General features: G+C 37.0%; 1 protein-coding gene across 2 annotated transcripts; it reads left to right on the forward strand.

Moving 5' to 3' along the window:
- Positions 1 to 1,053: 1,053 nt before the first annotated feature.
- rab10 (RAB10, member RAS oncogene family) lies at positions 1,054 to 16,970 on the forward strand. 2 transcript variants are annotated; one of them, XM_039647992.2, is made up of 7 exons: positions 1,291 to 1,433; positions 1,527 to 1,658; positions 10,544 to 10,604; positions 11,638 to 11,776; positions 12,630 to 12,719; positions 12,947 to 13,048; positions 16,346 to 16,970. In XM_039647992.2, the coding sequence occupies exons 2-7, from the start codon at positions 1,532 to 1,534 to the stop codon at positions 16,430 to 16,432; spliced, it is 606 nt and encodes a 201-aa protein (XP_039503926.1). In that variant the 5' UTR covers positions 1,291 to 1,433; positions 1,527 to 1,531; the 3' UTR covers positions 16,433 to 16,970. The 2 variants fall into 2 exon arrangements, with proteins under 2 accessions (XP_039503925.1, XP_039503926.1); XM_039647991.2 differs by having other exon boundaries at positions 1,054 to 1,658.
- Positions 16,971 to 23,637: the final 6,667 nt, after the last annotated feature.

A 23,637-nucleotide genomic window follows, 5' to 3' on the forward strand; every position in this document is an offset into this window, starting at 1 on the left:
CATGATGAAATGTGTGAAAAAAAAGTCACTTTTGATGATCTGTGAAAAAGTTTACACTTAACGTACCAAAGCGAAATAAAAAAAAGTGTAACATTCTAAACTTTAAATGGGCAAAAACTATTTTAGGTCTGCAAAATGTGTCACCCAAAACATTTAATTCATGCTTCAAAACAGTTATTGTGTTTAACAGTAATTTGGTGAATACCACCAAAAAATGTTTGTTGTCATGTGAGCACATAATGATAAAAATGTTTTATTACATTGGCAGTGAACCATGGAAATGTTTGCTATATACAAATTGTATTAATTTATTTAATAGTTTATTTAAACAGACTATAGACTACTCCAGATTAGAGCTAAATTTCATCTGTAGTCCCTGGGTAGGGAGAAAAGAAGAACATAGGATCACATGGCATAGCTAAAACGAGAAATAATACGTAAAAAGACCTTAAACATACATTGCAGTTAATAACAATTACACAAACTTACACGGGCAATAAGAAATAAAATAAAATCAATCAATAGACCTAAATAAAGTTTGTTCAACTTGGATTAAAGCGTCAACAAAAATGAATAGGCCTAAATGTAGCCTAAAACGTAAAACATATTAAAAAAAATATATATACACTGAGTAAGCATGGGTTTGCACATGTTCGTGTGTCTTGAAAAGTACCACGTTTCAGCATTGTCAGCGGATAACTTATATTCATTGTCATTTGGAAATGCTCTAAAAGCGACACGCCCGGACTGACGTCACCGTGTTTGACTAAACATCTGGATTCGTCACGGTGATCCAATCACACCCCGCAACGCTAGTCCGGGACGGAAACTAGCTGTCGGGCCACGGAGTGTCGTTTACGGGCCAGGTTCTGGGCTGCGCCAGCTGCATTCGCCCTCCCCGAAAAGCTACGTCAGAGTATCCGGACCGGACGCGTTGAGCTCCGTCCAATCAGCGTCCGAGATCGATTTGAAAAACGGCGCGGTCGGCCAATCAGAAGCCCGGGCGCTGACGTAGGGGCGGGAAGAGAGGCGTGGCTCTGAAATCTAGGGTGTCGCCGTGGTGGCTCCATTCGAAGGCGACGGCGGTTGGTCGGTCGTCTATGTGTTTGTCCTCTTCTAAACTTCACAAACGGACCCGGTAAGGACTGTCGTTACGGAACCGGCTGTCAAACGAGATCTACGCGGTTCGGCATCGCTGGGATGAAGCGGAATAGCTTTCATTTAAATCAGATCGCCGGTGTAGTTTGAAGAAAGAAAGTCGGGCGGAGGAGCCATTTTGTCCCGACAGTGTGTGAGAGAAAGAAATACTGAGACATTAAAAACACCAAACACCACGCTTTGAGAGGAAACACGCATCTTAAATATATCCTTAGGAATATAAAAAAGAGTCCACAGAGGAAATCAACGCAATTCAGCTGCGAAGAGACTGTCCGGTGTGTGTTTTCGGATAACAGACACACACTTTCCATTTAACACACACTTAACTTGGTCTCTATTCGCTTCTCATCAGTGTGTGTTTATAATAGCTCAGATGGCGAAGAAGACATATGATCTGCTCTTTAAACTGCTTTTGATTGGTGATTCTGGGGTGGGAAAGACCTGCGTGCTGTTCCGATTCTCTGATGACGCCTTCAACACCACCTTTATCTCCACTATAGGTGAGACACACACACGAATCTACCCGGTCTGAGCGGTTTTGTCATTGTTTTAGGTGAGAAATGCGCTCAGATGTGTGTATACATGCTGACTAGGCCTTGATTCTGACCTAACCTAGCATGCTAACCGGCTAACTGATTCATATCAGCTGAGTGAATCACCTCAGTTGATTCAGAATCATGTTGTAGAGTTGTGAATCTTGTTTAGGTTATCTATTAAACGCCGTCCTGTCATTTGGATCAATGTTATTGTTAAGGTTATTTGGCTAAAGTTCGCGCCACCATGCGAGTTGACTGACAAATAGCAATTTAATGCCAGATGATTTATAAATCAATAGTTTTTCGATGAACGACTTATTAATATGTAACGTTATGTGTAGTGACTTATATCTCTAGCCTAGTTGTTATTTCGTCCAGATGAGATCGTGAATTGCTTTGGTTAAATGTTCAAGCGGCCTGTTAACGTTACATGCAGTAACCCCAAAAATCCGTCACTCCTAACTGTTAAACCTGTTAACATAACAGTTCAAAACAAATGTACTGTGCCACTAGTGCTTTTAGCCTGTCAGTTTGTTGAAATAACCGATCATACGTTATAAAAAAGAAGCATAAACAGTTCAGTAATGTGGCGTCATCGGCTGCACTACTGCGCATGCGCATTTATGCCAATAGAGCGGTTGCCTAACTGTGTTCTCGGCTAAATCTGTCATTTCATTATGATATCATGGAAAAGGCACATTTGAGATGTGGTTTTGCTAGTTTGTGTGTATGGGTACTGTAGTTTTTGGGTTATGGCCAGGTGTGAGAGTTGCAATCTTTCAACTCTTTCACAAAAAAGTACTTTGAAACTGCCATTGTACCACTGTACTGAATAATTACAATATTGTTATGCCAGGGTTTTTCCAAGGTATCTTTTGAGTGGACTGTGTTTAGAAGTCATAGTAATATCTTAAAAGGGCCACATTCAATTTGATTCATTGTTTTCAATGTAAAGTCGTTTTCCTGCTTATTTGACCTTTCCTAGTTGTCAAATCCATCATCTGTCAATCATCATTTAACATGTAAACGCAAGATTGACAGCTTGTCTTGATTGATTCAAATGTTTGGACGCCATTGTTGCAATATAACAGACTTCCTTACCCTCACTCTTCCTCTGTGTTTAGATCCCTTGAAGGTAAATGCAAAAATGAGAAGCATGGCAGGCCATACCTGTTAAATCACAGGAACTTCATGAGAATGTCATACGGCAGATGCTCATGAACTCAGTTTACGGACGGCAGGGTCATTTCTCTGGGGGTAACAGGAGATATCAGTGTCGTACCAGTTCACGGGGCAAATTTAGACACAGCCGTCCCTGTCCGTTTATCTTAAAGAACTGATACTAGATGCTCTCGCACTGACATTTTGTCTAATTTTGAAGAAGAAATATCGTGCAATTGTAGAGTTTTGGCTGAAGAGAACCTTAGATCTTGTAACTCACCTCAAGCTTTCTCAGCATGAAATCAAAATTTAATTCAAGCATTTTAATTCTAATTTTCATATTCTATGTTGAAGTTCTAGTTCAGAGGTTCTCAACTCCAGTCCTCGCGACCCACTGCTCTGCATATTATGTATGTCTCCCTTATTTAACACACCTGATTCAGATCCTCAGTCTCAGTCTATCCTAACGAGCTGAGGATCTGAATCAGGTGTGTTAAATAAGGAGTTGAGAACCCCTGTTCTAGTTATTATTGTTTTTATTTATTATTATAATTCAATGATATTTAGGTCGCACTATTTATAATATTTTTGGAGAGTATTTGTTTTGGTTTTGGTTTCACCTCGTATTAAGATGTGTTTTGGCCGATCTGATCACAAGTGGACGACACTAAATACAGCTGTAAACGGGGTCTAAAACGTTTTGAGCTCGTCCACTTTCGACCACTTCCAGATAGTTGAAAACACAGACCGGATTGCTTTTGTAGTGTAATCGCTCATGTGATCGAATGTGTTCAAACAGCCACAAAAGACCGTCTACTGACCTAATGCGTAAACATTACGGGAATCGTTCTAGCCAGATAGGATTTGGCTGGAGAGCCGTTTGGTTCGAAGACGTAAAACATACGTAAAACTGATTTCTAAAACACACTCACAGCGTTCAGAAACTAAAGCTGATGCTCTGTGTGTGTTTGTTTTCTCCTTTCATGTTCATATGTAAATTGCATGAGCTTATTTTCTCAATTAGATCGAAATATCTGAAAAAGCCCATACATCCACCCACCCATAGACCCTCTCTTCGAATAAATCAGGACAGAAGTGATTGAAAGTGGACAAAAGAGATGGATTAAAACACTGGGTGTAAACAGGAATGTCTCCCTCGTGATTCAATTGACCAAAACGCATCTTAATACCAGGAGTAAACAGGGCCTATATTTGCTTGTTTTTTGCTAATCTTTAAGTGTTCCAGGATGTTGGCCTGTAACGAATTAGAATCAGTTTATATGATGCATGTTCAAGCTTGTTTTGTTAAAATTTTGTTTAAATTATTTTAAGAAATCCAAATTGGCTTGGCTTAATGGTTTGCTCATATAACACAGGTTTTCTGGATCTTCCAGGCTATTGTGAGGGATTCATTGACGCTTGTTATTATACTAATTACTTTGAACTGAAATATAGCTCATAACTTCAGCTTCCTCTGAAATGACTTTACATTTTGGTTGACATCACATCACATGGGCCATTCAGTACTGGTTAACGTAAAACCGAACAATCTGGCATCTGCTTGTATTTTGTAACGCATAACTCTAATATAGAAGTTGAATAAAGTTACTGTCTTGGATTGTTTTGGACTTATAAAATAACCTGGATATAGTAATGATTAGGTTTGAAAACAAATATTGACCTGGTTTCGGGAAGGGCAAGGGTGTGTGTGTGACCTTTTACAATGGTGTTTTTATTTCTTTACTGAGAGTCACATGACGGTGTGTCAGGTGCACACATCAAACCTGTGGCTTCCTGTTGCCATCAGCAAGTGTGTGTGATCAGGTGGCAGATGTAAACTGTCGCTACGAGGTTGATGTTCTGAAATGCCAGGAAACTGTGGTTAAAGTGATCAGATCAGCGAGAATCCAGATTCGCACTTGTATTTCTTTTCAAATCTTTCTGTTTTCTCTCATCCTTCTGTTGGTTTCTTTTATAAAATCCCTATTTACTTGTGTTACTAATGTATGTTTGTGGTATTCTCCCCACTAAATATACAGTTTTTGCAGTCTTTGGCAAACTAGCTCCACCTCTGCAACTACGCTATTTTATTTTATAGCAGATGTCACCAAGGTCACTTAAAGGGATAGTTCACCCAAAAATGAAAATGTCGTTTCAAACCCTTAAGACTTTTGTTCATCTTCAGAAAACAAATGTATTTGTATTAATATTTGAATGAATTCTGAGAGCTTTCCATCCATTGACTGTTACTCAACTACCTCTTCAAAAAGTTAACAAAGAGATGGAAAAACTAATCCATATTAATTGAGCGGTTTAGTCCGAATTTCCTGAAGAGACACAACCGCTTTTTATTTTTGGGTGAACTGACCCTTTAAAGTTTTGACCAATGACAGATTTGTTTCAGAAATCAAATGGATAAACTAAAGGATTTTTTCCCCTTTTTCAAATATCCCATCACTTAATTATAATATGGGTTATGAATGTCATTTCATGTTGACTTATCAAGTCCATCTCTCTCTATTTTTCTGTTGGCCCTAAAATACTCGCGGGAAACTCCCTGCAGTCCCAAGAGAAAGATCACCTTACACGCTCACACACACAACACACAAATCTTAACCATATTTGCACTATTAAACTCATGATTTATTATCTTATAAACTTTGAAATGCATAAAAAGTGAGCCTTTTCTCACTTTTCCCCTTTCTGACTGGGAGTAGTGCATTCTTTTTCTTTGATTGACAGGATCTTGGCTCAGTTGGGTGGAGCTTCAGTCTTGACCCCTGAGGGGCCCCACAGCTGCAGAGGCTCATGGGAAGGGGTCTGATTGGCTGCCTGTCAGGAACCCTTCCATGTCCTTTGTGTTCAGATTCAGAACTCGTATAACCCGAGTTTTAAACCAGCCTCACGTTTGGTGTTATACTAGCCAGTGTAAACTAGATTTCTCAAACAGTTTGCTCACCCGTACGTCACTTTAAACCTATGAATTCCCTTTGTTAGGGTTTTTTGGTCAACTCAACATCTTTAAAGCTCCAAGTCCTCATTCACTTTCATTTGAATTGGATAGCATCACTATCTTGAGTTCCACAGAAGAAAAACTTGCAGGTTTTTAAAGATGCGGAGGTGAAGTAAATGATGGGAGAATCGTTCCATTTTGTGGATGGTTTCTTTAAGGCCGTGGCTCAAACTTTCTGCTCATCGGACTTCTGTTTTTGAGTTAGTGTGACTTTGACATGTTTCTGGAGGTTAAACTATGAGTGTGTCTCCTGTTTTTAAATTCTCATGTTCATCAGAGTTTTCAATTTTGATTATCTTTCTAACTCCGTTCTCTGTGGTGGTTTGTGTGTATTGTATGAGAGTGACTCAGTCTTTGGCTGTTCATTTGGGTATCATTTCTTAAAGCAGCTCCCACCCATAGTGCAGCTGTGTGTGTGTGTGGTTTGAATTCTGTTAAGCATTACTGCTAAATATGCTGGTCAGTCTTTCTGCATGTGAGAACTTGGGGTGTAACGGTACACCTATTCGTACTGATTTTTTGTTATGGGTTCGTTTCGGCATGCATGTATACTGAAAGAATGCAGTTATTATTTTAATGTATGCGTAGAAAAATACACTTCTGTGTGCAGAATCAGATATTGATTTACCTTGATGTTGCTAACATATTTAAAAAATACGAAGGACTCCAAGGGTGCAGCTGTGGGAAAAGTGGCCTACATGATCCATGACACATACTTTACATTAAGCGCTTCAAAGTTACTCATAAGCATACAGTTTAAAACGGCATGTACCCTCATATCATATGAATGCTGCTAGATGCATTGATGCATACGCGTTTTCCTCAACACATAACTTGCATCTTACGGGTTTATGCTTGTGTAAATGTTAGAAAGATGTTCTGTATAGCCAAAAACTATACCGAATTGTGACTTCAAAATCAAAACCAAGGAATATCCCGAACAATCATTAGTGTGTACCGTTACACTCTTTGTTAGAACATTAAAACACTACAAATCCTGTTTAGACTATTTGGTAATAAAATGTTTAGTGCCTTTACAATGCAGTTGCTGAGGTTGTTTTTTCATCATTCAAGTGATCGTTTGGACGCAATAGTGATTTAAGTTGTTACTGTGCCGTTTTGAGTGGACTCGATTGTTGTTAGAGCCAGACCGATATATCGGCCGGCCGATATTAGGCATTTTCCAAAATATCGGTATAGGTAGTTATAATGGCGGATAAATGAATATTTTAAAAATAAAATAAAAACGGACAAAACACGCTTCAATCATCTCTCCTTGGCCTGTTATATTGAAAATGTATGTTTTACAATTTGCAGTATGATGTTATCTATTGCTAAATTATGGCTCATCATAGACTAGCTAACCACAAAGCTATATGCCACTATCATCAGTGGAAGACCGTTAACATTAATGAGCTTGGAAACAACAATGAACTTTTTCTGCCTAAATAAAGTAATGATTACTGTATTTATAACTCGCATATCTCTAGGTACAATCCCTGCATTGTAAAATGTACGTTATACTTTCGAGGAGTGAACATTTAGACATAGAGAAAAAATATCAAACGTATCTTGTGCAGAAAAGTTAGCTTTTCTTTTACACGTGTGTGAAATCCAACAATATTTCAAAAAACATCGGCCGATATATCGGAATATCTTATTTTAAAACCCCAAAATATTTGTATCGTATCGGCTTTCAAAATCCTTTATCGGTCGGGCTCTAATTGTTGTATTGCTGAGGTATTTTGAGTGACTTGGGTTAGAGATGCCCTGGTCGACTGGTCATGAATCAGAACCGGGCGTTTTTTGCTCCAAACACACAATTGGCAACTTGCCATTTCTTTTGTTTTCTATTGGCCGGTCTTAGTTCCGGATATGCACTCAAACTGCTTTACAATAATTTCCTTAACTCTCATTTGTGTGTTAATGTAACAGAGTGTGTAAACACTGGCTAGACGGGACACTAAAGACGGACTCAAAGAAGAGACGAGAGCACAGATGCATCAGCAGGGAACTATTTGTGATGCTCAAAATATTATAAAATATGAATTGAACTGGAGGGGAACTGACTCACTGTCTTCAGAAAAGTTTCGATGGCATTTTCATTTCCTCTTATCTCTGTATAATGCCTACTTAAAGTAGTGTATAATCTGCTTTGGTACAGCAATAACCAAGGAAATGCTATATCGCAAAAATATTTTGTGTCACAGGCCAAACATGCCATCAGAGACGTGCTAATCACTGGTTTCGGCCCTCCAAAACCATTTCAGCCCAGAACCGAAAATAGCTGTTTCGGCCAATGATTTCCAATGGTTACCAGTAATGCCAGTTTAGCCTGTAATAGAGCAAATAAATGTGCTCAGACAAAGAACGGTAACTGATGCGTCGCCTAATTTAGGATGTTACTATATGCTATGGTTTTTTGATTGATTTAGTTAATTGGTTTGCCATTTGTAAAGTGTTTTGAGTGGATTAGTGTATGCAGTTTCTGAGGAGGGTTGTTACAATGCGGTTGCTAAAGTGTTTTGAGTGATTTAGATTGTTACTCTGCCATTACTAAGGTGTTTTAGGTGTTGCTAAGTTTTTTTTTCTTGCACATTGCTTATGGTTGCCAGAGTTTTGTGGGAGTTGCTTACTAATCCAAGTTTCTCTGTAAACATAAGTTTTTTTGTGTGTGTGTGTGTGTGGCAAGGACAAACAAAATAGCTACCAGCGATCTGTTCAGGTCATTTTCCAGTGTGAATTTTTGTCTGAATGCTTTTACTGTGCAATTGGGCCATTAAACTCTCAGCAGTTTCACAGATGAACCTTTCCATTCTGTCTGGCTGCCCGTGTTAGTCCGTGCTAGCCTCAACAACACACGCTGCTAGTGTTCTCTCTGAACGGTAGAGATCTCTCTACTCGAACACTGTGATGCTACTTTGAGCTGCTTAAACCTCATGGTTTATATCTTTACTTTTTAGGAACATGCCCATTCGATATCGCTATAGATAGTGTAGCGGTTACTTGAAGCTTTTTTGTGTCGCACTTGAGAGTTCAGTCTTGTTTCTCATTTGAAAAAGCTTCTCCCACGCTAAAGCCCTTAGAGGCAAATTTTCACAAGTCCTGAGTTTTGATGATTTTTACAACAAATAAATGAATGCTATTGCCTACACATCCCACACTTTTACACTGAATGTTAAAAAATCAGTATTGGAGCCATTTAGTGCAAAATATTATGCAGCATTGGGACAGCCCCATGACTACATGTTTCTAGTCAAATATTAGTCGCTCGTTTAAGCCGTTATTAGTCGACTAATCGTACATTTCTATTAATTTAATTACACTGGTGGTGAACACTTAACCATAAAGAGCCCAAATAAGCCTGATATATCCACAAGTTTCCGAGGGGCGCTCCTGTAAAAAATAAAGTGGGTGAAACTTCCGGTGACGCGGCGGAAGCAGCATTCCAATGGTATTTTGTGTGTTAGTTAGCGAAGAGGCTAGCTGTTTTTCGGAGAATTATTTTACTATTTAAAGACGCAAATCTTTATGAGAGATGTCGTTACGGAGCTCAGGGACAACATGTGCTGTTCGCGTTTGTTTGTATAACCGGATTAAACTAGTTCAGTGGCTTAAACGTGATTGTTTTGAACATAAGCTGAAAACGAAATCACAGTGATCCTGCCAACGACTGAAGTTTCCACCAACCTCCCAAAAGACAACGAATCATCCTGTGTACATTTGTTTAAAATCTTAATATTCTATAAACTATCAGCATGTGTTTGGCTGTTCACTACTGATGTTACACCTAAACTCAGGATCAAAGCCTGTGGTGACAGAATACCAAATGTGCCAGTTAATGTATTCAAGTAGCACATTCATTTATAATTTTGAATAAACTCCAAAGCACAATGACTAAGTGTGTATTTTTTATTTTAATTGTTTGTCAGCTCACACAACTGTCTGTCACCATGCCTTGATGAGTATTGTTTATTAATAATGTTATTATAATACTCCCAATCAACTACTGCGGAGGGTAAAGGTACTGTTATTTCACCCTTTTTAATTTCGTTGAGGTTGTGTTCCCACATCGTTAGCTAGTTTGGATCGCTATAACTTGAATGACTGTCAACTGTTGAATGAACGAGTATCAAGCATGTCAAGTCACGCTTTGTTTACTTCCAACCGGAAGTCGCGCCCACTTTTGACGCAAGGCCTCATGGGGCGTAGGAAACTTGTGGATAGGCCTAGCCTATTCCGCGCTCAAGCACGCTGCAAAAGAAATCGCATTTTAATTATTGATTAATAAATTACTGAGTTTTCTGAGTCCGTATCGGCTGCAAAGATGAAGTTGACTCTGCTGACCTGCCATCTCCTCATTATAGTGAACGCGAGAGCAATGCACGGTTCATAAGGATTACATAATCGGTGTGTATTTGTTTATATCAGGGCTCCAGAGTCCAGACTTAAATTTGAGAGTAGCAAAACCGGTGCCACACACCACTATAGATGGTGGCGAAAGCACCTGATTGGGTGGATCCCAATCAATTTCCAATGAATAAAATTCAGTCTTGTCATACATTTTATCATTGAACATTGTGTTTTACTCAAGATTACAGAAATAAAATGGGTTGTGAATGCAGTTACACTTAAGTGTCTTTCTTAAATTCCTCTTTCTGTTCTGTCTCTTTAGGAATCGATTTTAAGATCAAAACAGTTGAATTGCAAGGAAAGAAGATAAAGCTACAGATATGGTAAGTTCTTAGTGTGTGTTTGCATGGTTTCATATTCATAACACACATTATACAAACAGATAATGTGTTATGTAAATGCTTTAAGTTAATATTTAAATTATATTAAAATGTTGAATAACCGAAAATGATATAACATATTCATATACATACATCCACATATAACATAAAATTCACGTTTCACATTTTTCTGGGAGAAAAAAAGTCTTAATGATTTCTAAAAGCGAAAAGCAGCTTTATATAAAAAGCAAATCTGTCAATTTAATTTTACATCAGTTTAAACTAACAAGGAATATTTAAATATCACGAATTCTTATCTCAATTTAGTAATGTTGTCAACTATATTACATCAACTAGGCCTATATATTATTGATTTTATATATTGTTCAGTTCTAGGTGATATGCAGGATACAAAATGAAACTTCATTGAAGCATGACAAGAGTTGCTAGCATGCAGTTCAGGGACTGGTCTATTGGAAAAATGTTGTTCTTCATGGTTTCATTTCGGTGGCTTATGACCTGGAATGTGTTTCCATTCTGTTACGTCAGTAAAAGAAAAACAAATTGGGCTTCCTAGTAAAACGGCTGAAAGTGTCAGGTAGTGCAGTGACGTAGGCGTCACCATGACACAGTTTACTGCACATATAAAGGGCTAAAGCACCTAAATAATTCTATTGTTGCTGCTCGTTTTGCGCATGAGCCGCACAAACAAATCAATACAATTTTATTATCAACAATTAATTGATCGTCGATTAATCGTTAGCATCCCTAGTGTGTTCTTATGCTTCATGTCCCAGCACTGTTTTCCATTTTAAATAAATTCTGTGAAATTTCCTTGTAACATATTTGAAAGACAAGAACATCACACAAGCGTTTGACGAGCAATGGCGGACGGCAACAGTTGCCGAGGGGGAATTAGTCGGGTACAATCGGTGCTGCTTAACATGGTCACCAGATATTGCCAACCGATCCCTGTGTGTTTTATGATTCATTCGATGCCTGGGCTGGACTGACGTGTTTGATTGTGTTTGTGCAGGGATACAGCGGGACAGGAACGGTTTCACACCATCACTACCTCTTACTACAGAGGAGCCATGGGAATCATGCTCGTGTATGACATCACCAACGCCAAGAGCTTCGAAAACATCAGCAAATGGCTCAGAAACATTGACGAGGTCAGTTTCCACATAACATTACTGCAACCCTCTGACAACATCAGAAAAGACACAGTCATTCAGGAAGTGATGTTTCAATAAGATTGTGTGTTTTGTAGTCAACAAAAGTGTTAAAATGAAAAAAAAAATGTATTAGCAATATGAAGTGCAAAAGCTTAATGCAGTGCTATTTTAGTAGTATTGATATTACATTTTGATATTTCAGTATTTTAATTTACATATCATTAAGCCAGGGTTATTGTTAAGTTATTAACATGACATGGCCTCAATAGGAAAATGTTGGCCAATAATTGACTGCACAAAACACATTACCTTGCATAGTTTTTGATTTTTGAGACATGGATTTGTGGCCAAATTTGGTTGGATTGACCAAGTGCGTTCTTCTAGCTTTTAAAAGTTATTTTACTAGTCTGATTATGCATGATCATATGGTTAATTGCTACTTATTATTTTATTATTATAAATAGAACAGACCTGCGCCCCCGTTTTGAGTTGAGAAACGCTGGCGTAGGACTTTAAGTTCCAGTCCTGTAAAAACACCATCTTAAAGATATGTAGCCGTGTAGTGAAACTGCTGACTTCTTGAATTTCAGTGTGTTGATTCATGCAGAATTTCCCAACAATCAGCAATTTCAAGAGAATTCATAAAACGAGACTCCATTAGGGATGTGGTTGTGTCGTGTTGTTCATATCAATAAGTCACTCGCACCACTGTTATAACACTAAGTTCCTCAGTAGTTGTTTTTTCAGAGACTTCTGAAGCCTCTTTAATTTGGAGTGTCTGTCTAAATGTCACTATTTGTAAGGACAGTATAAGAATACATCGTCTCAAACGTGTGTGTGTTTGTTGCAGCATGCTAACGAGGATGTGGAGAGGATGCTGCTAGGCAACAAGTGTGACATGGAGGATAAACGTATCGTACCAAAAGCCAAGGGGGAACAGGTGAGAGACTATGGATGGCTCAGGATTAACAAGGTTACAGATAGTAAAAATGTATTTTTCTAGTTTATATAATATTAGAACATTAATATGAAATAAAAAAAAAATGAACTTTTTGGGTGTTCTCCGTGTTTTCAAAAAAGTCTCATTCATTAGCCAAAAAGACAACTTTGTCAGCCGATGGCAAATATCAGTCGACCACTATTAACTGTTCTTGTGCTGATCCATAGATCGCCAGAGAACACGGAATACGCTTCTTCGAGACAAGTGCAAAAGCCAACATCAACATCGAGAAGGCGTTCCTCACGTTAGCAGAAGACATTCTCAGAAAGGTGAGTTCTGGAATCGCTGACTGATATGACCATCGGTATGATTTAGGGCTGACTTTTAATATTCGATTTCAGAAAGGTCTGATTCGACTATTGTAGAACTGATCTTTCCCAGCAGTTTTTTTTGAAAACCAGGACATTTTCATAACTTAAAAACAGCCAGGACAGGACGTGGAAACAGGACATGTGTAACGCAAAGTTGAGATAAAAACATAACACTAGTTGTCGGATGAACAGATGCACGAGAGACGAGAGTTGTCGTATTTCCCCGCGTTTAATAAAACCACTCAAACGTAGGGCTGGGTATCGATTCACATTTCAATTTCGATTCGATTTCGATTCACAAGCTCTCAGTTCGATTCGATTTCGATTCTCGATTCCTGATTTGATTCTCGATTCGACTATAATGAAGATGTAATACAAATCCTATATTTTCAAAAAAGAACAGTGGACATAAGTTTACTAGTGGTTAATTAATACAAAGAAATTAAGAGCCATAAACCTGTATATAAAACTCTTTTTATTTTAGGTACACTAAATGCATACAAAGAATAAACAGGATTTTGATGCAATGTGCAAAAAAAGTCAGAACAGTCGCACAGCTTGATCAAACAGTATCATGTTATTTTACGTTTAAGATAGATATAGATAAATAAATATATAAATATTTAGACATTTTTTTACATTGATCTTACCTAAATGGTAATGTAATTTTTTTGTTTATTTTTGTTTTTTGTTTTTGTTTTAAGAGTTTATGTATGGAAGCTTGATTTCAATCTTTGAATTAAATTGAAAAAAGTAGCACGAATATATACAATAGAATAAAGACACAAATTAAGAGACATTTTGGGGTAGTTTTTTGGGTATGTCAGAAATACTACAGAAACTGAATAAAGTAATGCAATGAAAAATAACACTGGATAGTCTTTTTAGTCCAGACTGAATTAAATACAAAGGCTTTTAATTCTGATTGCTTACAATTAATACTATATTCTGTTGTTATGACAACAGAATTAATGACTGACACAAATGGCTGCGTTCACTTTAAGAACTAGTGCCCGAATCCATTACTGTTTCATTAACTTTCTGTCACACGCGTTTAATGCTAATTTAAGACATTACCGACTGTCTTTACGAGGTTACTCACCAAGACCAGAGTTTTGACATAATGTCGCGTGTTTTAACTGTTAAAGTGATATAATCCAGGGACAAAACGTTTGTTTCTGGCGAGCTGTTTGTGAGGCAGTGAAAGACATCTCTGAGAGTGCGCGAGCATGGGATGGTTTAACATTGCTTGTACAACACAAAAAGACGTGAAAATGATAAACGTTAGTTACGATCATAGGTTACGATGCAATGCTGGCCCGATTGTTAAGTGAATATTCCGTCATTTCCCGACTCCTGAACGCGTTTGTGTATCGACAGCTGCAGCGCTTGCCTAGTGCAGAGAGATGAGAAGATGCAGCACCGCGTCCGCGAGCCCTTTATATGAAAAAAATCGATTCGTGGCCGTTGAGAATCGATTTTGAATCGAACACATTTTAAAAACCGATTAATCGAAAAATCGATTTTTTTGCCCAGCCCTACTCAAACGTTACACTCGTCCTCATACATGGGGATCGAGCGAGAGAAAACAAACAAACATCTGGTCACAATAGGAAAATAAAATAAAAGAAAGAATACAAAGAGTCGGCAGAGCGGTTCTCTCCTCACTTGTCAAAATCTAACTGACACTATGCACACTATGCGCAGTTCTCATCTCTACTCAGATTTCTATAAAGCACAAAGTGATCGTTTTACACATGTCGCGGGAAAACAGGACTGTTGGTCACCCTACACTATACTATTATTACAGAAATACTAATATAAATATTATCATATAGTTCTTTATGCTCCGAGACCAGCAGCTCATCATCTTGCCCATAGGTATCTTATCTCTTCTTCGCCGTATGTGTGCTCGGCAAGACCGTTTTGTGTTTGAACGCCCCCAAGTTGTGTTTTACTGTAACTTCAGAAGTACCAGACACGTGAGCAAACCCGCCAATCTCGTTGGTTGGATAGGTTTTGACGCGGCGCGTCAAACCAAAAAAACGAACCCGAGGCGTTTTTTTTTTTAAATGACGCTTTTACGCGTGCCGTTTTTCGCGTCGGTGTGAACACTCACATTGGGGCCCATTGTTTAGTCACGAGGCGTTAAACGTCGACGAATATCGCGCGCGAAATTCGTCCCGGTGTGAACAGGCCTTTACTTTACATTTTCAAGTGAAAAGTAATTAAATTACAGTAACTAATTAGTTACACCCAACACTGATTCCAGTGAAAAGAATAAACATTGTGGCACCATTAAAACATCGCTCTGTTTGTTTAAACATCCTGATCAGCCGGACTGCAACACTGACTCAACCAGAAACCAACCAAACAAAGCCCAAACGATGAAAACAAACGAGTTGGCGCCAAAGCTCAAAGTGTGATGTTTACATGAGCAAAATCTTTTTTTTTTAACCCTTATGCTGCATTAGGGACATTTTTGGTCTTTTGCAGTTTAATTTCTTTGACCGTTTTAATGCAAATGGTATGAAATTTGGCAAAATTGTGACTTTTTGGATACATGTAAATAATGTGATCCCATTTTGCAAAATATGTATAACACACACTGTGTAGATCAAATAGTAACACTCAGCACCATAAAGACCAAAAATGGCCCATTGAAACCCATTAAAACGTTGTTTAAATCTGAGGCTGTCAGTAATACATGAAACATGATTTTTGCACAAACATCCTTTCATTTTGAAGCAAAAGCATTATATTTGCATTATATAGTGTATTCCACCAGATGACGTCACTACATATTTATTCCCTATGGGTCGAAATGCACCCCTAACTTTAGGCAATAGGCAATGTTTAATAGGTGGCCATTTTTGGTCTCTAACGCGCTAAGTGGGATTTTTTGCAAAGTGGGACTGTGATAATCCAAATCTAAAGTTTTCTCTTTGCATTTAGTTTATTGAAAATAATTAAATTTTTGTGTTTTTTCCTCTTATACAAATCGATGGTTTCGCAAACAAAACTGGTAATTAAAGGGTTAAAATCCTGAAATTGAATACATTTTTGGTAGTTATGATGAGGACTGATGCTGGTTAAAAGATTTAACTTGGTAAAAGTGGAAAATAATAATAATATATAATATTTTAGGCAATGTTTAATATGTGGCCATTTTTGGTCCTTAATGCACTCAACGGTGTTAAAAATCTAATGCAGCACAAGGGTTAAATCTATTTTGTGTTTATGTTTTTTTTGCAGACGCCCGTAAAAGAGCCCAACAGTGAAAACGTGGACATCAGCACTGGAGGCGGAGTTACAGGATGGAAGACCAAGTGCTGCAGTTGAACAGACACAGTTGCTCACACACTTTACACAAACACACACACACACAATCTGTTCTTCTATATCCCCCCCTCTCTCTCTCTCTCTCTCTCTTTCTCTCTTTCACTTATCCCTCATTTCTGTCTAACACTCTTCCGTTCTGTCCTTCTAATGGGATTCTCTGTAAAACACATCTCTAACGTTTCTCACACTCACGACTGCTTGCTGACATTTTATTTCTGAAAAAAAAAAAAAATTAGAGTCATTTCATGTTTCGTACTTATTTTAAAGATTAAAGAAAGAATGAAATGAATTTAAACGAAAAACAAACTCGCATTCACCACTACATAAAGAGCGTCAGTGGACCTGGAGACGCTGTCCGTCGGCACAGAGGAGCTGCGTAGCGTTCATTATGACATCCTAGATGAAGACTTTTGTCCAGTGTTTTGGAGTTAGTGTTGTGTGTTAGTGTGAGAGATCTTCTCTAGATGTTTTTTTGTTTGTTTGTTTTTTGATTTGATTTCTTTCGTCCGGTGCCTTAATGTAGAGCCTTAGAGCTCATCCCCCCCCCCAAACACATTTAAACTCACTTTTCTGTAACACACACACACACACACTGGTCCTCTCCTCTCTGCTTGACCTGCTAACTCAACCCCACACAACACACGCCCGAGTGGAACCATCTGGATTCAACCCTTTTGCTCAGAAGAGAATGGCATTATACATTTTTGTTTTGTTTTTAAATTTAGTTTGTTCTTTATTTTTCAGAATGACTTGTTTTCTGAATCTCCTCAATGTATTTTTGTTTCCCCCCCCCCCTCACTCAGTTACTCATTCTCTCCTGCATGCTGGTTTCTTTGGATTTTTTGGGGTCTTTTGTAAGTTTTGCCATGTTTGTAATTCACAGGAAGTATCTCTTCTAGTCCAGATACGTGTCAGGGAGGGGAGCGTTCTCTTTGGAAATTCAAACAATTTTGCAGATCCATTAAAAACAAGCTTGTTTAAGTTACATGTTGGTCCGTTTTCTTCAAGTATGGAGGGTTTGTAATACTGTGAGATGAATAAGCAACTTAAAGACAACTGATATAGTTAGTGATATACTTGAAGCGTTGTACATTGGGTCAGAGGTCACCCTCAACTCTCTCATGAATGTGCCGGAAGCCAGTGGTTATATTTTATGAAGCTTTAAATATGGATATTTTTCTTATAAAAACGCATCGCTTCACTTCAGAAGAAGGCCTTTATTAACCCACTGGAGTCGTATGGATTACTTTTAGGATGGATTTAATATTTTTGTAGCCCAAATATGTCAGTTTAAACAGCTGGGAGGAGTCAAGATATTTTTTTTAATGTAACTCTGATTGTGTTCGGCGGAAAGAAGAAAGTCAAACACACCTAGGATGGTCTGAGGGTGAGTAAGCTACATCATTGGATCATTTTTGGGTGAACTATCCCTTTAAATTCTGATGGTGCTCAAGTTTTTGGAATAAAAAAAACTTCATAAGGAAATAATGTTGTAGTAATATGATAAAGAGAAAACTTAGTCAAAGATCTACAGCTGTTCAACTTGTAATCGGAAGAGTTAGACGTCTGTCATCGTCTTTCATCTGCAGTGTATGTCGATCTCCCCCTGCTGGCTGGTGGTGGCATTACACATCTGCTCAAACACATATTTTGGGGTGTGGGGAATTTAAAAAAAATAGTCTGTAGTCTTAAGACTTTATACATTTTTAAAGCTTCTATAGGCTACATTCTGTAATTCTTCTATAATGCCGTTTATATTTCCTTTTGCACGTCACCTCGTTTTATAGTAAAAACGAGCTGTCCGTTTATAAATCGCTCACATCTTTCTAAATTAAAAATGTGTAAAATTGTCATACGAACGACTATTAGCTTATCAGTTGGTAACACTTTACATTAAGGCCTCACGTGTTAACTAGTGAATGTCGGCCATTAACGAACTAACAAGTCATTTTTTTAATCAATCTTTGTTAATGTTAGTTAGCCTAATAAAAATACAACTGGTCTTTGTATTTTCATGTTAGTTCACAGTGTATTAATTTTAACAAATACAACTTTTGATTTTCACAATGTAAGGCAAAATGTTGAATTTAACCTCAACTAAGATTAATAAATGCAGTTGGAGTATTGATCATTCTTCGTTCATGTTATTGTTAATGAAAGTATTGTAAATAGCAACCGATCACAAGTATGAGAGTTCTGAATTAAGATGACAGACAGGCAGCTTAACTTAAGTTTTTCCTTCAGTTATGCTCAGCTCTACCTATAATATTTTTATTTTCTCGGAAATATAATTAAAAATAGATCGTTAGGCTATGTAAGTTCTTCATTTGTGTAGCACATTTAACGGAATCGCTCGTTCAATGCTGTTGTTACGCTGCCAATGTGGATCAACTGTTATTTTCTCTAATCACATGAATGCATCTCATTGTGACAGATATAGCTAAAATCGTGTTTCAAGATCATACATTGTTAGGTAAGCCGATATGATAATGCATTCAAAAGCAAAGAATATGTTTATAGCATAATTGCCCGCTAAACGATATCAATTAGGCGTGTTTGTTTGCGGTAGTTTTTAGACCACACGATGGCAGCACAGAAAATAACATCATGCTTGTCCAGATATTCATTCGTGAAGATGAGGAGATCTGATTCTGAACTAAAGCAGAAAGTGGGTGTTTATGCTCGAAGTGAATCCAGTTGACAGCAAATCATTTTCATTAATAATTGAATTACAGCATGACAAGTGAAATAATCGATACTGCATAAAATAATTTCAGAAAAGCTTTCAGAGGAAGAGGCAGGATTGAAGAATGAAACATCTGATAAAATCAATTCCCTGTATTGTTTGGAATAGAAATAACATTAATAAAATACCTCCCAAAAATAGGCTATACAGAATATATGATGACAGTTTTTTGTAAATAAGTGTGTTTAATAAAAAAAAAAGAATATATGATGATACAGATATATATTCGATGTGGTACAAAAATCAAATACAACAAAGCTTAAACAATCAATCGTACGTTTTAATTAAATTAGTGACTTTATAATAGTATCAAAAACAAAGCTCTAGCCAAACATGCCAGTCACAAATAGCCAAAGCGAGAACCGTTCGTTTATTTATTTTTTTTTCGGTTTTTTTTTTTTTTTTTAACAAAAAAAAAAACCGTTCGCTGATCTATTGTAGCAAGTTCCTCAATATACGTCATAATTAGTACGTCATATACTAGGCTACATTAGTATAGCCTACGTCATAGTTGGAACTTTTGCAGCAAATTTCAAACGGTGAAACTATGACAGAGAAAAGCATTGAAATACGAAAAGGCAAAATGTAACATTTGGCCAGCGGATTTTGTTAAAAAAAATATGTAAAATTAGGCTACAACAGAAACACGTGACGACTTGCCCAATACAAATGTGACAACTTTCCCCAACCTGACATTCATGAAAAATGACTGAAAAATCCCAGTAGCCTACAGCAGTCAAACAAACAAAACCTAGAGAAAACAAGGATTTGTGAAACTGGACTTAAAACCTGTGGTATTTTGTTGGTATGTATAGGCTTGTTGTTATGGCCTGTGGTATTCCCCTAAAATCTATCAAAACAGAATAGGCTAGTGGTGTTAAAGACTACACAGAAAGAAAATAAATGCAAGGATTTAGCTTTTAGTTATCACTATAGCTATATTACTAATAGTATGCCTATTTAACATTAGCCTATTGTATGCAATAACGATAATAGGCCTAATTAATGTAATATAGGTATTTTATATAATAAAATTAAATACGTAAAGGCTACTTAAGCAACATTTTCATTTTAGGAATAGCCTCAAGAATGAAGCTCTATAAAACACCTAGGCCAGTTTATAAACTATAATCACCTTTCACATTTAACTATGAATGTAGGCTACAGTACATGCAAAAAATATTAGCTAGCCTACTAAACAAAACATTGAGTGCAGGGGACAGAAAAAATGAGATGAATGTTTATTTTATTTGCTTTACACTCTTCATATTGATTGTTGGTTTAATAAAAATGAATAAATCTTATCTCGTTTATTTTAACACATAGGCTAGTTTCGACGTACATAGCTTATGATTTGTTTGTAGTCTATTTGTCCAGTTTAAACGACTCTCTGACAGAAATTCAAATTGCTGTACGACCTCATTATAACCAGTAGATGGAGCGATACATTTCCCTCCCCGTTTTTCCCGCAATAATGACTGCTGATAATATTGATTACCGTGAACTCAATAGAAGAAACAGCATTGGGTTTTTATTACACGTCATATAAAAAAAAGTACAAATCACAAACATCCGTGTTAAATATTTGGGTGAACACAAGCCTATATTAGATAGGCTAAATAGATTAGCCTATATCGATCTAGAATACTACTCTAGTCAATCTATCAATAAAAACAAATGGTTTTGGTTACGAAGCAAGCGTAAAGTTTGATGTAGAATCTGCGCATGTGTACTAGCGTCAGTCGCGCGGTGTCTATGGAGGATGCGGAGAGCTGATGCTGAACGGGAGATCTCCACCGTCACCCATCACCCTGACATCATCAACACACACACAGCTGCGGAATAAACAGCCACACACACCCGTGTTCCTGACGCCCCGGCCCCGGTAATGGCGGATGAAAGGTAAGAGTGCGCATGTCGCCACATGATGAAACTGCATGCCTGTAAAATCAATAGGTGACTGATCATGATGTCCTTCTATTCAAAACACAAACATTACCACATTTTATGTCTCATCATCTGAATCTCTGATTTACGGTAGAGTTTGTTTGGGTGTTATATAATCCCACGGAAGGCCGTATCATGGACAATTTCAAGAGAAGAAAAATAATAATAATCAAAACCAAGACATTGTATCACTCGTTGAATCATAAGTCATCAACTTCACATTTATAGATTTATATTTTATTTTGAACTGCCCACTTAACAGTTTCATACTTTACACATTTTGCTCAATAATATCCTCCTGAGATCCAGAAAATATTTGACAAAAATCTATATGTTGCTAAACTGTAAAAAGCCATTTTCATTTACCAATACAGGATTTTTAGGTTTCAGGATTTTTTACAGACCAAACTTTGTGTAAAGATGATTCTCAACTATATTATGAAAGATATGAAGGAATTAATTGATATAGGGCCTACCATTTTACTTTATGCAAAATGTGGCCATAAAATACATTCGTAGTTCTTTTCATTCAATCTAATTTGCAAATTAATATAGGCTGGGGCAATGTGTAAAGAAAAAGAAGTGTAATGATGAGAGTAATAATTGGCAACATTTTCATAATAATATCTATTTCATATATAATTTATTTCCCTATTTACTTGTTGTGTCTCCCAAACTGCCTGATAAACATGCTTTCCCACTACAATGTATAAAAATGCCCTGTTTGATAACAGAAAGTCATATTTTACCATAAAATTTTATTGAGATGTTGATTTATGGCAAACAATTTGAAAAGTAGTCATTTAAATGATAATCACAAAAATATTATAACATTTCCTTAATGCTACATTTGATCACTAAATGAATGCCAGTCATTTTAAAGACCAAGCAGTTGTTATCATGGTGAAACCTGTGACATGTGTCAGAGAAATTCTCTGAAATATAATGTGAGAAAACAGAAGTCTGTTCCTGGTCTCAAGAGGATATAGTCCTACTTCTGATTTTGAAAACATCTGTATTATGAGCCAGCATCACCGGTATGCTGAACCTCATCCATCTGGTTTCTAAACTGAGAACGTCTCCCACACTGACGTCATTACGCCGATTGGCCGCCAGGTGGCGCTGCTGCAACTACATTCTTCCTACTGCAACCCTGAAGCAAATTAAAGTTAAATTTTGATGTGTGTTTTTATTTGGCCTCATAAGAAAACACATGAGCTAGTACCCCACACAGTTAAAAGATAAGTGCAGTGATCTTCATGGTTTAGTTTCCTGAATTTTGCCTTGAATTTAAAGTCCTGATAAAAGCAAAAGTTGGAAATGTTTTTTGGCTTTTAGCTTGAATGTTATCTATAAGATAGTTTGCTCCAAACCGACAAAATTCACATTTAGAAGATTTAAGAATTTAAAACTTAGTCTCTTACTTCTGCTTATTTGGATCAATGATTTTAATGACATCACTTTGCACTGCAGCTTCTCATCAGATTTGCTGTCCAGTCAAATGTTCTCTAGAATCTGAATTGTCCCGCCCCCTACAATATAAATATAGTAGGTGAGGCAACAGCTGAAATCAGTCACTTGTTCAATGTTCACACACTCTTAGAAGAAATGGTTCTATTTAGAACCAGAAATGGTTCCATCCCCTGTTTGGAACTCCAAAATGGTTCTATATAGAACCATTTTTTGGTAAAAGGTTCTATTGGCCAAGTATGGAACCCCAGAACCCAGAGGAACCATTTTTTAAAGAGTGTATAGAACCTTTTAGGGGTTCCAAATATGTAGCTCTTATAGAACCTTTTCTTCTAAGAGTGTATTTTCTACATGGTGAATGGCACATAGTGCACTAGAAATAGGGATATGAACAATTCAAAATGCTTTAAATCAAGGCTAATGAAGGCTGGTATCTCCGGAGGATTAATGGAAAAAAATTAATGGAGGTTTGTGCAGTTTTATTTAATCGGAATACAGATGGTTAGTTGACTTTACCAGTTTCAACAAACCTAACAATTCAATGTGGTTTATAAAACACAAGAATTACAGTTTTAATTTCATAATTTTATTCAAGAATTTATTTACAAACTTCATGGAATGTTCTGCTGAAATATGTTTTATCAAAAGAGAGATGACTTTTTATGTATTTTTTTATCAACAGGTGTTTGCCGAATTTGACAGGATATTTTGACGCTATAGAACTTTCCAAAGATTGTCAGGAGTTTTCGGAGAAGTTTCGTTTCAATATCCACACCATCCTGGATCTGAAACGTAAAGATCTCTTCACATCATTTAGCTTATACAGGTAGGCCTATGCCTGCATAATTTCATATTTGTATGTAGCCTACACTGTTGATTTTAACTTAAACGCATCACAATAAAACGCGCGTATATAATAATAATAATAATAATAATAATAATATTAAATTAGCATATTGCCATTAAATCACTTTTTGGACAACTCCGTGTAGGCTATCTCAAATTAAAGCGCGTGTTTGTGCGCTTTAAAGGAGATTTTCCT

This window comes from Pimephales promelas, chromosome 13 (genome assembly GCF_988280905.1).
Source record: "Pimephales promelas chromosome 13, fPimPro1.hap1.1, whole genome shotgun sequence".
NCBI lineage: Eukaryota > Metazoa > Chordata > Actinopteri > Cypriniformes > Leuciscidae > Pimephales > Pimephales promelas.